This window comes from Battus philenor, unplaced genomic scaffold (assembly GCF_028537555.1).
Source record: "Battus philenor isolate CCGP_79_NKW_IND1 unplaced genomic scaffold, ilBatPhil1.0.hap1 SCAF_8, whole genome shotgun sequence".
NCBI classification, from domain to species: domain Eukaryota; kingdom Metazoa; phylum Arthropoda; class Insecta; order Lepidoptera; family Papilionidae; genus Battus; species Battus philenor.
The window spans coordinates 15,373,831-15,391,306 of record NW_027181748.1 but is presented as its reverse complement, the minus strand read 5'-3'; the positions used below and the strand labels follow the sequence as shown (position 1 = coordinate 15,391,306).

The following is a 17,476-nucleotide window of genomic DNA, read 5'->3' as shown; positions in this document are numbered from 1 at the left end:
CTAGGAAGCCAACGGACAGTGTTTCGACTGTTTTTACCAAGGCATGTGACCCGCGCGGCCCCACAGAAAAATAATGGGTAAGTCACTCATTATTTTTAAGGGTTTTACTGACAATATTTGCAAAAAAAACACCTTGGCGATTTTTTGACGATTTTCGATTTAATGGTGTGGCCCCAGGGGACAGTATGCTGTCGGACACATGGTGTCCGCCATGGCGTTCAACGTGTTAACTAAAAATGGAATTTAGGATAATTCTTAGTAATTTATTTGGCTGCGATAAATCTTTAAACAGGGATCTAAACATAAGTCCACATTACAATTTTTACATTCATATTTAGATCCCCGCCTTTTGCCATTTGCACTGCAAACAACGCACCTTTAACTTTGATTTGTTCCTACTGATGTATAAACTGAAAATGTGTCTTTCGTTCAACCTTAGTAGATTATACTTGCGGTGATACTTTTTATATTTTAGTTTCCAAATACATACTATACTTTCGAAGAATTGTTTTTTAAAAAAGGCATACTAAAAAATTGATTGTACCTGAAATCGATTCAATAACAATGCAATATATGGAACGGTTAATAGATGCCACCTAAGTGAGGCGCTGGTGCACACGGCGCGTCCAATGGAAGCTGGCTAACTTCGGCGCTAGTAATGAAAGGGTTAATAATGATATGTACATTATAATAACAACTATGTAAATGAGTCAACAAACCAAGTTTCATACATTTAAATATATTGAAAACTCTAGAATTCTATAGTAAGATTTATTTAGTAATATACGTTTAAATTTAGTTATCATAGCTTTTATTGCATTAAAGTAAAGACGTATGTATGTATTACAACTAGTCTTGGGTAGGTTTCCAGTTAAATAAAAGACGATCACGTATTTACTTAAACATTTTATTGGAAAAAAATTTCGTCCTAGATTGAAAGGCAACTTGGTATTGTATAATTTTTAGAAATGACACCATACATTATATAGCTCGACACTGCGGCGCGCCGGGGCGGAGCCCGGGGCTGCCCGGGATGTGCGACGGATGGCACTTACGATTACAAAACACGTACAAATGATTGCGACTATATCTCTCCCAATTTAACTCGAAACGCCACCGCTCTAACACATGGAATGCCTTTAAAATATTCACTTACAAAATAACATTATACACATTCTATAAAGCATACAATTAGATAATTCAGCGGGTATTTAGAATTTCGCTCCGTGAGCGGGCGCGACGCCGCGGACCGACCATCGGGGAAACGATAATTACACTTGAAGCTCTATCGACTCCTACGTCTAGAATATAAATGATTATAAAAATAAATAAGGGGGCCGTCCCCCCCTCCCTCTCACCCCACGCTCGACCGCCGGCGCGCCCCCGGGAGCCGCTGGGCGCGCCGGTCGCGACATCCAAAACACTTACAAAATAATAATAAAAACAAATGTGTGTGCCTCGCGAGTCGTACAGCACATTACAGACTAAAATAAAATTACTAATAAGTAATAAGCAATATTTACACTTAAGTCCCGACTGCGACGACCGACGGCTCACGAACGCGACGCACACGCGAGCACCGATCTAATTTGAGCTTTCGCACTGCTGGGGCTGGGACGAGAATGCATCGGAGCTACCTGGACGGCGCGGCGGGGCCGCTGCGTGCGCACTTCACGCGTAACGCTACCACAGCGGCTACTTCGACGGAATACGATTTCGGCTGTGACGTAATACATCATACACGTCTGGGTGTACGGGTTGGACCGGATATGTGGGGCATGTGGGGATGATCCCGGAGCGAACGGATATTGATTTAGTACAATCTGTGTAGTGTGTCGGTTCCGGGAGGGCGTGGGGCTGCGCGGATGTGTGTGTGGGTGTGGGCGTGGGCGTGGGCGCGGTGCGCGGTGCGGCGGGTGGTGCGTCTACATGTTCTCGAACTGGTCGACGCGGCGCTTGGTGTTGCCCTTGCGGATCTCGCGCAGAGTCTTGTACTTGTCGCGGCCCTGGCGCACGTTCTCGCGGTGGATCTTGTCCATGGCCGTCTCCTTGGTCTCGTCGCGCGACTGCGCCAGGTCTTGTTTCAACGCCTGGGGACATTAAATGGATCCACGTCAATCACCAGTGATCAGAACAAAAAACGTCTTAAGATCTGATGACATGTTATGCAATATCCTCACTGTAATGAATATGCAATCAAGAGTGGGTGGTAGAGAGAAACAAAAACGCAGAAAGACCAGCGCCGGCTGCTTGTGAGAGGTGGCATTAGTCTGCTGCGTGTGTTACATGGGATGAAATGAAAAGGTTTTTAAACAAACACTGTTTTGTTTAAAATTAAAAATAGTCATTTGAAAATGGAATGGTACATGATTGTCGATATTGAATAATTATGACCGCGTTATTACTTACTAACGAGTGAATTTGGGCTTATGTGCCTCTAAACCTTACAAAGTAAAAAGGAAGGATATTTATAGCAAGTTTCAAGTTTATAAGTCTTATAGTCGCAGACATTGTGATGAGTCAGTATGACTCGACATCGGGCTGGTGGTGGTGCGGTGTACCTTGAGCTGATTGTGCAGGCGCTCGCTCTTCTCCGCGAGCGTGCGGCGCTCGTCGAGAGGGTCGACCAGGTCGTCGGGGCCGCGCGCCAGCTCGCCGCCGCCCGACTCGGAGCCACCGTCGGAACCATCACCGTCGGCTGAGCCGTCGCCGTCGCCTTCACCGCGCTCGCTCACGTGGTGGTGCTGCGGCGTCGTGGCAGCTGCCAGAAGCGCCGCCGCCTCGTCCTGCAACCACAAACAAACACATACAATCTCAACTATAAACATTTACAATTGTTATACCTTCTAATTGCGTCTTAACAAAAGAAATTAAAATAATCATCTTTTATCTGAGTACACTTAGGCCATACCAAATGTTACCAATTACACTAACAGTTCAAGAGGTGTTGCACTTTCCCACATACTACTATACAAAAAGAGTACAACCGGAGTCTTATATCTTGTCGTTTTTTTATCTCTTGTATACTAAAAATCATATGTCTTAATTATTATTATAAATAAGACTTCTCCAGCCGTAGCGAAACATGTTCATTTCTGTTTTTTTTCCTCTTTCAACAATCTAAACAGATCTGACCCGACTGCCCTGGACTTTTGTGTGGGGTAGATTGAAAGGGTTGGTCTATGATAAGGAACCTATCCCTAGTAGAGACCAATTGAAAAATAAAATTAATAAAGTCTACTAGATTTTAAGAGGTGAAATGAGATGGTATTACTACAAACAAGATCAGAATACGTGCGAGCTTGTGTTCGTAATGGCGGCTCTCATTTTTAACATCAGTGAGAACAAACATGTAAATGGTTGATAAGAAAAACTTTGATTTAACATTTACAAATTCCTGTATTTCGTCATTTTAATTATGTCTCAGTCTTTTCGGCATTTTAACTCTGTAAGTTATGGATATACCTTGTTATTTTATATGTCAAATGAAAGAGAAGACAAACTACTTTTCCTAATAATTTGAATCGTTTTTTAATGGTACCTTTTTTAAAAGACACACTGAAGTTATAAAACCTAATAAGACTTTTTTAACGTTTTTTTTTTGGTTGGAACACGAATGTTTTTATTATTAGAAAAGTTAAATCATTTTGAATCTGTTGTGGTTTACGAGGTTATTTTAAAAATAAAAAGATTATATTGTTATCTTATTTTAGTTACAAGAATTTTTTTTTCATTGTTATTAAAAATCTAAATCATGCAAAAACATATTTGTATAGACTAACTCTATCCTCCTGCAAAATCATCTACATAACAGCCTGTATAATAGGCTATGAGAGCTTTATTGACACTTATAAAATATCCTTTACATTGTAACAGAATATTTTTCATCATCCTTTTAGCCATAGGATGTCCACTGGTGGACATTAAGACACGTTAACTCTGAGGTGAACATGTGTTATAGAAGATATTTGTATTCCATACCTGTTTGCGTCTCGCTTCCTCGACCTCCTCTTGCAAGCGGCGTGTCTCCGTGTCCTTAAGCTCAACCTCTTGCTGGATACGGGACACCTCCTCCTGTTTAGCCTGGATCTCCTCCTCAAGCTTCTGCCTCTCCGCTGCTTCCATGTTCTGTTGGTGAACAAAGGTTGATATAAACGCATGACAACTGAAACATTTTCGATTTGATATTGCAGTGATGAAGAAGAAGAGTTTCAAGGGGAATTTAATTGAAGTAACATTTAGTTCAGATACATGGAAGGATAATCATTATCAGCATTCCCATGAAAATTATTAAATAATTTATTAATGTAGAGAAACATAAACATGTGGATTTATCCAAATAGTTCAATTGAACACTTATCTTTTCAATCAAATTATAAAAACCTTAAAACCAATATAGTACTAGGCGATACTTATTACACATCGACCTTTGGAAAGAGACAATCGGCTAATATCTGCTTCGTAGAGCACTATCTCTGTCCCACACTACATATGTGACGTTTTGCCAGTCGTATTTCGTTCGACAGAGATAACGCTCTACGAAACCGAAATTAGCCGATTGTCTCTTTCCAAAGGTCGATGTGCAATATTTATCGCCGGGTACTGTAATATATCTTCATAAGTTATTAATTAAAAGAATAATATATAACATAACAGAACCTCATGCTCGCAGGAGAACGAATGCTATCAGTTGATAGTAAGCGAAAGAGTTAGTGATTTTTTTTTATGTATTACCTTGGTCTCCTCGAGACGCTGCATCATGGCTTGGAGCTCATTCTGGCGCTGCTCCAGTTCCTCTTTCGCGGCCTGCAGCTGACGCAGCTGTTCCTCCAGCCTTCGGATCATATCTTGTGCCTCCAGCAGATTCGCCTGGTGCAAACAAATGAAATAAATTGATCAAAATTGAACATAAGTTAATTTTATTTACACTTTTCTTATCTACCAGAAAGTACAATGGTGATCTTAAAGCTGAAGACATTCTATACCAGTTAACTCTTTAAGTGGTGTAGATGTAAATCTATGTAAAATAAGTAAATAGTATGCCATAAATAATACAATAAATATATTGAATCAGATTGATCTCCCTATAATAGTGTCTATTAAATAAAAATACATAGCAATGGTATTCAGGCTCATAAATATCCTTAATTCATTATCTAGTCATTCCAAATGTATAATGATTCAGAAGTGTATTTGTAAAAACATATTTCAATATATAATATATATACACATAAAATCTATGTAAATATTATATAGTAAATAATGTATAATAAAATCCAGCTTTGTAATTGAAATAATAAAATTATTAACCTAAATTTTATCTAAAATCCTTCATCTACAGGCTAAGCTAGGGAATGTAATTGACTTCATCTTATAGTTCCCACTGTTGGGATGTCTCTTTTGAGAAGGACATACATAATCAATCTTACAGGTGGAGGTTGTAAAAACCTTGATAATGATATGTATATATTTTGTATTCTTCTTCAGCAATTATGAGTAAACATTGTTATATATTAACCTGGGAGCGTTCCATCTCCTCCTGCATCTGGCGCAGGCGGTCCTCGTACTCCTGCTGCTTCTTCTCCGCGCGCTCGCGTGCTGCAATCTCCAGCTGCAGTTTCTCTCTGTAACATAGATAAAATACGTTTGATTGTGTAAAACAAATAGTATCTGCTGTTTGCCAAGAATGTCAATAATTTATATATACGCCAACAGATGGCGTGAACAAAGTCAAATATTATCAATTTTTATCAGCTCAACTGATAGAATTTTTTTGGTTTAGGACACTTCCACAGATAAGTAATTATTTTAATTAAGGTACTTTTTCAAAATCCTACATCCTTTGCACTCCAAGTGACCTATAGTTCGATAATGTGACAGTCAAATTGTAAAAAGTGATATTGGCGCGTATTTACTTGTGTAAGGTTTATGTAAGAGCTGCTTGAGTGTTTGGGTTCCTGAAGCTAGATAAGTCTATCAATGCATCTTGTAGCTTTATTTTTTACACTGAATCATAAAATCACAGAATTGCATAATTTGATACTAATTCAAATCAATTTGGGTTCTCTTTTCAAAATATACTTAAGATACATCAACATAATTAATCTAAAGCAAAAAATAATGTGAATGAATTAATGAATGTTACAGACTAATAACTTCTTACATTTCTGCAAATATTACAAATGACATGAAACCTTTATGATTATTCCATTATTCAGGAAACACCTCGGCTGTTGTTTTAATTCATGATTTCACAAATGAATCTATTTCAAATGTATTATCATTACATACATTATTTAAATGAAGAACTTTAGGTAAATGAAAATAATAGACATAGCGCAGCGGACTGCTAGGTTGGGAGTGGTAGTTTGCAGACCACATAGCGCACAGAATAGATGACCTTTGGACTTGAAGACTATGACTATGTGTCTGACAGGTATGTGGAGTGTCGTACCTCTGCGCCTGCTTAGCGAGCTTCTCCTCGCGGGCCTGCGCTTTCATCTGCTGCACGTCGATGGTGTCGGGCTTGCGCCGGCGCATGTACAGCTCGTGGTTGCCCATGCACAGCGACAGGATGCGCTTGTTGACGCGCACGCGCGGCGCAAAGAACACAAAGTCTGGCGCCTTCTTGTCAATCGGTTTGATGATAAACTTGCGGTCGTTGAACGAGATGTTGCGGATCTCCGACCACGGGAACCCGATCTTCGGAGTCAGTCTATAACAAAAAAAAGGTTGTTTGGTTAATAATATGATCAGTATTGGACATGTGATAGGCCAATAACTTCTTGCAGTACAAAGTCTCCAGAAATATATAGTAGTTTTTTTTTAAATATATGATCGAAATTTTGACAACGCTACTATGTTATCTACAATCAAAATATTATTTGAATAGGCTCTTACAAGCACTTTTGAATCATCAATCAACATAAAATGTCGGCATTGTTGTCGGAAGGCAGTTCTGCTAACAAGAGCCGGCGAGAAACTCAACCGTTGCATATATTTTTTAAATAATATTTCTTTTAACATTGCTTTTTAAACTCTCTAGTGGCAGATTAAAAAATTGTCTTTAGAATTTATTTGTACATATTTATACCTTTTGCCATAAATCTTTGTTACCAATATGTTATTTTATTATCTCTGAAACCGTTGATTTTTGAATAGCAAATGATGTTGTGAATTAATATATGGTACATACCATATCAAAAAACCAATCAAAGCAACTTTATTGCATGCAGCTATTACTCTGGCAATATTACTTGGAAACAAATTAAAAAAAAATTCTCTATCCAACATACAATGAACTATATCTTTAGTTGAAGTCAAGTCGAGTCTGTCACCTGTTTGGACATGCTTCAGACTTATTGATAAGAACAGGTGGAAGAAATTTAGACATTACAACTTTACGTTTTTAATACTTTTTATCGCTGAATCTGATAACAGATAAGAAAGACAAGTATAGATATTTGGTTAACTGACTTGTCATCTTTCTCGTAGATGTTCAGGCCGAGCGCGTCGACACCGAGCCAGAGCTCCGTGTTCTTCTTGTTGCGAATCTCGAAGTAATTGACGCCGTACATCTCCAGGTCCTGGGCAATCTTCAGGTACTCCATCATTGCGTCCTCGCGCAGCATGCCGCGGTGCTCCTGCCACCAGTTCGTAATGCTCTGCTCCCACTCCTCGCGGGACATCTGTTAAGTGAGAAACCTTCGGTTAGAATGTATCTGAGATAATATACGGCGCCATCACTGGCTACATTACATCTCGTGATTAAATTTGTAAACAAGATACTGCATTTATTACGACCGTGAAGTGTAGATAAAAGAACAGTTGTTTGCCGTTTATATTAGCGCCACATTTCTCGTTTAACAAAATTCATGAAATGAACGATTTCTTTTGGTTTTTGAATATAAAGTTATCAAAAATATTACGTTAGTGTATTTAATTGAAACAACAAATAAAGAAGTGGAAAGAGTTCCGAGCGCTTGAAAATCATCATGACTTTGTGATATATATGAAGCAATTTATGTAAAACTTTCTGAAATTATACAATAAGATGAATTATTAATATTTTTACTAAATATTATGCCTTTTTTTTTGCTAAATTGCAATGCAACTTGTCTAATTCTCTCCGAGACTAAGCTGTATTTATTTCGCGTTCTCGCATTACTTTTTCATAACTTCATCTGTTCGAACTCTACCAATGAGAACGTTTCCTTCGATGGATCAGACGACGGCGAGTCATCAGTAGGTCTTGTTAGATTCTTGGCAGACCAAGAATTTAACCGTCAGGTTTAATATTCTGGCTGTTGATGTGAATATTTAAACAAAGAATATAGGTGACATCTAATGACAGCATGTAGAATACTCGTGTATTTCGTGATCCATCCCTAACAGACGAAACGCGAAACACGAGAAAACTCGTGAAGTCCTTAATGTGTTAACACAGTGATTCCCAAAGTGGTCTAAATCGACCCCTAGGGGTCTATGACAACCTGCAAGGGGTCTACGTCAGCGAAAAAAATTTGGGGGTCCACGATAGTGGATTTCAACACATACACTGATAATACCTATTTACTTACATCATACTATCTTATAATATCAAAACATTTACATTATTTATACAAGAAGAAGAAAGGGGGTTCAGCGCTGTTACCAATCCTCCTAACGAAAAAAAGAAACAGACTGGACATCATTAGCCGAGGAGATTTAAGATTAACCCTTACAAAATTGACGCCACATGTTGATAATTTTTATTAAAGCATCAGGTTCATCCTTCTCACTAAAAATATTGACTTATTGCTTATGTTACTTTATTTATAGTTTATTTATTGTTACGTATATTTTATATAACAGATACAAAATTTTAGATTGAGTAGTTTTAATTTAAATTCAATCAATAAATGTATAAATTAACAAGTGTTTTTACTTTAAGTTTTTAACACTAAACTTTACTACAGTTAGAAATTCACAGAAAATCAATATCAGGTAAGTAGGGGGTCTACTCAACATGGAAAAACATGGCAAGGGGTCTACGACACAAAAAAGTTTGGGGAACTCTGTGTTAACATTAGTAATGACCATAACGAAACCATAGACAAGACTAGAGTACCTATTAGAGCGTCAAGTGTAACTATCCCTCTAGAGTCTAGACTTTTGGAGATGTATTTAATACTGAAGAGGAAAATAAAAAATAGAAATTTGTGATGTGTGTGCGTGTGTGTGCGCGTGTGCGTGCGTGCGTGTGTGTGTGTGTGTGCGCTTGTGTACCTTGTGCTGGTCGGTGACACGCTGCGGCAGCAGACGGTCGTTGGCCAAGAAGCCGGCGCCGTGCAGCGCTGGGTTGTAGTCTCCGTGGCGCGCCTGCACCGCGTACGACGCAAGCAGCACCGACGTCTCCGGCGGGCAGTAGATCTCGTCAGACAGGATTGCGTTCTTCACCTGCCAACACCAATACAAACTCAATAAAGTTGCAAAGCATGAAGAAATAATTCCACTGGAAGGCATCGTTATAATGACCAGTCTGGTGCTGTCCAAATTCAGCCACTTCCTGCGACCTTGATTACTTCGTCGTCTTCACATAATAAGGACTCTACCTGAGCCACGTCTACCGGCTCATTCTCGCAACACTACTTCTAAATATTACTTCTAAATGCACCTTACCATACCGGCAGTGCCTTATGTAGAGTGATTTGTCATATAAACAGGAAAAGTTAAAAATTCTTCTACTTCTTCCTTCCCTTTTCCCTTTTATTGGATTCGGGTCTCCTTCGGGCCACTCTATCCTGGGTTGTCTCTGCATCAAGTTGAATGATTTCCAGTTCCTTTCCGATATTAGACGACCACGTAGCTTTTGGACGCCCTCTCCCTTTTGGGAATTCTGGAAGGCTTAAGGCAATTTTTACCACGTGGTCATCTAGTTTTCATTAAAAGTTAAAAACTAATCACATAAAATAGGTAAAAGAAGTACAAAACGTCGGTCATTGTTATCACAAACGAATTTTTTTTGCACACAATGTTTATATGGACTTTGTTAAGAAGATATACAACTGGTGGTCATCACGTGATAGAGGGGTTTGAGACGATATACATTAATATATAATGCTAAAATGACTTATAACAATAAAACTACCAAAATAACGCATCTACAGATAACAGATTTTATTTTTAAAAACTATGCTAAATATTAAGCTGCAGGCCTCGCGCCGGCGCGAAATGCCTCCCATTCAAATTTTATGAGCCAGTATATCGCCGGCATCGCGCGAAGTAACATAATGTGTGTCCCCACTGCGCATGAACGTTCCAACTTCGTTAGAGAACTGTCAGTTTTTAATTGTCTTTTATGTTTTTTTATTTCGCTTACTATTTGAGTATGACAAAGGGTCCGTCACGCGCCAGACCTGGAGACCTGGGCACTGGTTGAGGGAATTCCTTTCGCAGTGCCGGTCTCGCGCCGGTGCGTGACACTTATTTCTTCTTTTTTAATTTAATTTCCTTATATATGCAAATTAAACTTAATTAATAACATTTGAATTCTTTTTATACAAATAAACAAAAAAAAATGTTGGCTTCGGACTGTATGGGAGAAATACTGGTATCTAAAAAGTCATAAAGGCACGAAAATCATCATCAAATTACTTTGATTGTAAGCCAATTATTTCCTCTTACGTGCGATCACTTTTTTATTTAATCTGGTCTGATCTTTCTGCAATGTTGCATATAGTAAATTTTTAATATTGTCACCTTTTGGAACAAAACAGAACCATTATTAATATAGTAACATTTATTGTAATTATAATAATGTGCACTGCTGGTGTTGCACTATACCTGGAGGTAGAAGAGCTTCAGTGTGATCTCTTGTATGAGCTCATCGGCGACGTCCTCCGGGTAGAATTTGGCACGGAACTTGAACTGCAGAGGGTTCTCTTTCTTCACGTCCTGTTGCATCACCTGCAAAACCACAAAAAACATATTTAGTCATTAATTATAACTGCACTCTCTTGCCATCAGGTCGATATCTATATATAGGTATATATATATCCCTTAAATGCACGACTTTTATTTATACTTTTAAAAAATATATATCTTGCAGATAGGTACACTACAATGCAGAGGAAATATTTTTATATATGTATAATATTCTTATACTTATTTTTTTTTTCAAAGTTTATGTTGCAGCAATACAGCAATACAACCACCATGCATTTACTGTTATTTAAGTAGTATGTTGCAGATTTGCATCATTATGCATTTAAGGGATATTCTCCATACTTCCATTGCAGATCTTATGTATATCCCAAATTATACTTTTAATGCATTCATTACAAGTTTGAACTGGACACAGCTGTACATTTTATTATTTATAACAACTACACACAGATGACGAATGTTTCAACGTTTATTCTAGTATTCATCTCTATAAATAAAAATTACGCAACCATAGACAACACGTGTGTAACTTAACATACAACTTATTCGTACAGCTTCAAATTAAAATTTATACTTTTAATCATTCGCTTGCTTACTTAAGAAATATAATATCAATATACACATAACGGATGTCAAAATAATAGGTTATCTTTTAAATTTGCCGCCATTTTTTGACAGAAGAAAAAAAATTAGTTTGTTTTAAAAATGGAAGTCATTTCGATAAATTAATAATAAGGCCATGTTCCGACAGAAGCCCATTACAGGACATAGTATATGCGCGCTTCCAGACTTCCCGTGACGTTGTCGTCGGCTTATCCAGTGGGGGGTGTACACCCACGCCACGTCTTTTGGCTTATGGTTGCCATTTCAAAACCTTTCCCAGGAACATAAACTTTAATAGGCATATTTAACAAAAACAACACATTATTTGGACATCTTTTTTTAAAGGGTGCGATAAAAGTGAATTTTGAACAATTTAATACATTGTACACACATCAATTGCCAATCTTACCCATCTGGAGAAAGGTAGCGACCCTGACTTCGCGGCGTGCCCACCGGGTGATCCAAGGAGAGCGTTAAAAAGGCAACAATTAATTACAATTCAGCATCATTTGACGGCTCAATTACAAACAATACCCGCAAACGGTATAACAGCGAGCGATGGATAACGTTTCAGAAATTTTCTCATTTCGAACTAGCGTAGAGCGTACAGCAAGCATCACTAAAGTTTTATTACTCTATCAACAAAACTATATTCCTGTAATATAGCCTACTATAAATGTATATTCAGTGCATTTTTCTAGAATAACGACCAGTTGGTCGACGGAATTTTAAGTAATTAAGTGCTTTATTTTATTTCCATAGCGAGAAAAGATGGATACACCCTTAGCGAACGAATGCCGCCATACTCGCGACATTGCAAATATTCTAAAAAAATTTGCTAAAAGTTAATATTACAATTAGTTACATACTGAATTCATTTAAATCTGAAAATAAATTATTTAAGTTTACCTTGAAAGTAATATTTTCTTATACATGTTTATTATATGTTAATACACTCTTTATCTTTTTTTAAAACCACATAGACAAGGCGACAATAACTTCATATACGCAGCAAGATAAATACAGACATAAAAAGAATTTTTTGTTTTAATAGTTGACACCAACCATAGAAACCCTTGGCTATGTACCGTAGTACAGCCTAACTTGAACTTCAGCGTTCATATAAATTAACATAACTTTGTATATTAATATTATTGTCGTTTCAGCCCATAGGCATCCCCCACTGAAAGGTATATACCTCCACTAAAGATATCTATAGGAGATATACATATACTCGTATAGTTAGCGATCCCTGTGTGGTATTATGGTACGCAGAATCATATGGAAACTTGTTTATGCGTGGCAATCCTATATAATTAATGATAAAAACGTGTAAATTATATTAAATCGTACCCTTGGAATCGAATCCCACCATCGTAAGTCTCAAACAGTTGGACTACCACTTCTCAACTACTACAATGTAATTTACTGTTTTTAATGGAATCAGGCATTACCTTGCGGAAGTCCATCCTAAGTAAGAAAAGGACCGATATTTAGCCACTTCCGCACACGCAGTGGTAGTCGTGCAACAAAGTGCACCGCTCGCCAGCCCGCTGATAAATGCGTATGCGGCAAACAATGCAAATTACACAACTGCCACCGTCAAATCACTCAACACGTGTTTCACTCCTCCAAGGGGCATCTTCAGGAGTTATGTTACACCGATTAGTGCCAAACACAGAGTCTTTGGGCTGGCGGGCGGTGCACTTTGTTGCACGATTACCACTGCATATGTCCACTTGCATGTGTGTCTAAATATTGGTTCTTTTCATAATTTACTGTTTGTTTTCAATAAAACACATTTAGTAAAATTTTTCTTTATCTTAGATTAATTGCGTTTTAATGAGAAAACTTAAAAACGAACCATTCGTATATAACTCGAAATAAATCTACCATGTTAGCATGCATAGAAATACAAAACATACTTCAATACAATGCCGAGTACGTGAAGCCGTAGTAAGATTGATGTCTTAAGAACACCGTATTAACCTAGTTCTGGTTAAGGAGGGCGATGCAAGTGACACTCGAGGACTGCTTCGTCCGCAGACACTCCACGACTACGTGCCTTCGATTCCATGACAGAGGACACTCTGAACTACATCGAGACCTCTCACAATGTCCCAATTAATACTCTTCATAGCACAAAGGAGTATGAACATACACCTACTCAATCGTATGCCATTGTTTCCTTAAATAGTCGCCTGGCACTGGTGCATGGTTCCAAAAGGAACACCTATAACAATTTTTTTTAATGTTCCTTGCTATTGGGTACCTCTAGTTCGACCTCTGTCTTTGGTTCACATGGACACTTTTTACTTAACCGCTTACATTCGTTTTTTATTGTCGCACTCCTTCTTTTTTTATCTGTCTCAATATCTTCCATTCTTATCCATTCTTTGCTTCTTATCCTTCACCGTTACTCTTAGATTGCTATTTTACAGATAATTTGTTTTGCAAATATATTTTGATATCTACACACCAGGCAGATCGCTGGCGATTTTAACTCGATTTATTTATACAATTGTGAAATAATCGATATGAATTGTTTTAAAAGTAAACCGGACCGGATCCACTGGAACAGCCCGCGGCTCGAACATCCGGTTTTTCAACGCTATTCACCACACACGTACGCCATGTTTTTGCCGGACTATTTATATTTGGAACTATATATTTTATTTACTTATTTCTCTTATATCCTCCATCATGATAGATCGTCTCAATTTCAAACTTGTATATCGATCTTTTAATAACTATAAAATAAAAAAAATTAAGTAGGCGTTTACATGCACTTTTGAATCTTTGATTATTTTAACATTATAAGTAGTAAGCTACCACCTGCTTGGAACGCTATTTTCTAACAGCTTGCTGCTAATTTTTCATATGTACATTACAATATCAACCATGTAAATGAATCAACAAGCCTAGTTACACACATTTAAATCAACTAAAGACTTGAATGCTATAACAATATTTATTTAATAATATACTTTTAATTTTAGATTTAAAACTAAGAAAAGGAATGTCTAAGATATCGTGGAATTTTATTATATAACATTAAAAACCGAGTCGATATGTATATATATATATATATACACACACACAAACAGATGCAAATAGCCAGACCACCATATTGTAAATGCTATTCGTGTCTTCAATTTTCCTGTATTTCTGTATGTTGTCGATGGTTTTGCCCGCTGACTCACTGCGAAAGTACTTGCTGGTTGCTTCATACATATATTTAAACTCGATATGTTAACCTCATTTATATATACCCACACATATATGAATATATATTAACACTAAACAGAAAGTTACGTATAATATATAATACATAACTCCAGAATAGATTTCAGAAAACGGAGCAATCGCATCAAGTAAAGTGATTCCTTGTTATTAGAAAGCTGCGTCCACATTGACCAATAGAAATAAGCCCTTCAGAAAGTACAAATACGCCTCTATTATTTACAGAATTGGGCAACCATGGGTCACTATTTTAAATACAAATTTTCTATTTTGATACAACACTACACAACAATCGCGTCACATATATAGTAACTTCTCTTGTGGTCATAAGAAAGCCGTGTCCACGTTGACCAGTTAAAGTATGCCCTTCAGAAAGTACAAATGCGCCTTTATTATTTAATATCACTGGATCATTAAGCCATGGGTCACTATTTTAAATGCGAACTTTTTATCTCGATACATAACTGTAAACAGCAATCGCGCAAAGTATAAATAGTAACTCTCTGACCTAAGAAAGCTGTGTCCACATTGACCAGTTGAAGTATGTTCTTCAAAAAGTATAGATGCTATCTCAATACAACACTGAACAATGTAATCGCGTCAGGTAGATAGTAAATTTTTCTAGTCACTAGAAAGCTGTGTCCACATTGATCAATTGAAGTAACCAAATTTACTATGACGATATTGGTTAAACATGAGTGTCTATTTTAACTGGACTGTAGTTAAAAATTGGGTTAATGACATTGTCTGTGTGCCTTTAAAAAGATATAAATGGTCTGTATTAAAAACAGAGGAACGTATACAATAACAAAAACTAATGTAACTTGTTCCACATCAAACACACGGCGTCTCATTAAACATCTGTTTGAATTATAAATAAATGTACAACTCGCAATAACAACTAAAAATAAAACAAAGATCGTAGGATTATCCTGATAAGGAAACTTGGATCATCTGTCCGACCGTTAGCGTTTTTAGGATAGAACTATTCTGTCTTGACAAACTGTGTAATTTCAAAAATAGGTTGCATGTTGTAATACAATAAAAAAAATAAACGTTTTTCATAGTCATCGCCTTGTATAAATCCTATTAGTAAATAACCATTACTTTTAAAATAAAGGTTTCGAATTCGTACTCTGCAAGTCAGAAATAAAATATATTAAAAATAAATTAATAGCACTTTGACGATCAATAAGAGTTCTGTTAAATGTTCCAATGTTGAAAAAATTACTTTTTTATTTAATCTTTAAGACATATAAGACCTTCATTGTTTTAATTAACGTCAAAGGTTTTTTTTTATAATTCACTCAATGGTGTAAAACATGACCATGTTAAAGAAAAGCTATCTATAATTTTCCTTGCAGCTTTTCCGGTTTTTCTTTCCATTAAAACCCTTCTCGTATAATAAAACTGCTATTAATTTTAAAAATAAGTAATTGATTTGATAGGACAGTTTGCGACTTTTCAGTTTAATAACACATTTAGAAATTATTTTTTATTTACCTTTGTATAGACTTATAAACATACGTATATATATATATATACACACACATACATACACAACTAGCGCCATCTATCAACGCCGGCCGAAACTACTGAGTCCCGACATATACATATATATCACACTGGTCAAATTTTAAATAATTGACGTCTTATGCTAAAGAAAAATATTATGGAAATATATAATTTTTTAGGATATAAAGGCTCTAAATCCAGATGTCATATCTATGAAATAGACCGATCAAGTAGGAGTCTACGGAATTGGGGTTTGAATTCGTCAATGAAGAATATCTCGGTGAGACAGAGATGGAACAATATAATATACAAATTATATATATTTAGCGAACATATACATATGTATATACACTACACACACATCTGGCTTAATACTGGATTTAGCGACGTAGCGTGTCTACGGTAAGGTTTCAGGGGATTTCCCGAAAACACTTCGTGATGGCTAGCCGTCAAAATGTACTTTATGTACCAGGTCGTCGGCGCGATCGTACTCCGCCTCCTCGTCGTCTTCCTCAGGAGACATTAGCTTCTTCACGGCGCCGGTCACGCACCGTGCAGTCTTCTCCATTATACTTTCCGGCTTCGATTGAAAACATTATGAGTGTCGTGTTCATGACAGTTGGTTATTGGTGTTAAAACTTTTAAGGGTTGAATTTATACCTCATTTTCTTTTAATTATTTTATAATATACCCTACTGTAAAATACATAGTTATAAATAAAGTAATGATAATGTATCAAAAAATCATTTTCAAAATTTTGTTTACTACGTATTAAAATTAATTATTTATTACTGCTAGAAGCTATTGGCCTATCACATTCTATTTAATTTAAAAATAAAAAACATGTATAATAGAAGGGCGTGAGAATTTTAGAAAGGCTAAAATGGGACATGACGACATATAAAAGGTTGAAAAATATTGATGTATGTAAATTCATCACTTTATTTTTTTTACCACTTTGTTAAAAAAAGTCAAACTTACAAATGACCTATATATTCATCCTTTTAAAACGTTTAAAACTATAAGCGATCATCATGTATATTTAACATGTTACGTTACGTACAAATGCATATAGATTTCGTCTCATGATTTATAATTGGTAGTATTTTTTTTAAATTTTGATTTTTGGGAAATGGGTAAGATAAGTGTCTGGTCGCTTCGATGTCCGGGCAGCAAGTAGTATGGCACA

The 17,476-nt window shown here is 36.6% G+C and overlaps 1 protein-coding gene across 2 annotated transcripts in view; it reads right to left on the bottom strand.

The window, feature by feature from the left end:
* Positions 1-891: 891 nt before the first annotated feature.
* Positions 892-17,476, bottom strand: part of Moe (Moesin) — a 79,131-nt gene continuing 62,546 nt past the window's right edge. For both annotated transcript variants that reach the window (XM_068775387.1, XM_068775386.1), the window contains 9 exons: positions 10,825-10,947; positions 9,268-9,438; positions 7,477-7,688; positions 6,455-6,715; positions 5,519-5,624; positions 4,735-4,869; positions 3,982-4,128; positions 2,562-2,786; positions 892-2,090 (listed from right to left, as the gene is read on the bottom strand). In XM_068775387.1, the coding sequence (XP_068631488.1) occupies positions 1,926-2,090; positions 2,562-2,786; positions 3,982-4,128; positions 4,735-4,869; positions 5,519-5,624; positions 6,455-6,715; positions 7,477-7,688; positions 9,268-9,438; positions 10,825-10,947 (1,545 nt within the window). In that variant the 3' untranslated portion in view covers positions 892-1,925. The remainder of the gene's footprint in view (positions 2,091-2,561; positions 2,787-3,981; positions 4,129-4,734; positions 4,870-5,518; positions 5,625-6,454; positions 6,716-7,476; positions 7,689-9,267; positions 9,439-10,824; positions 10,948-17,476) is intronic.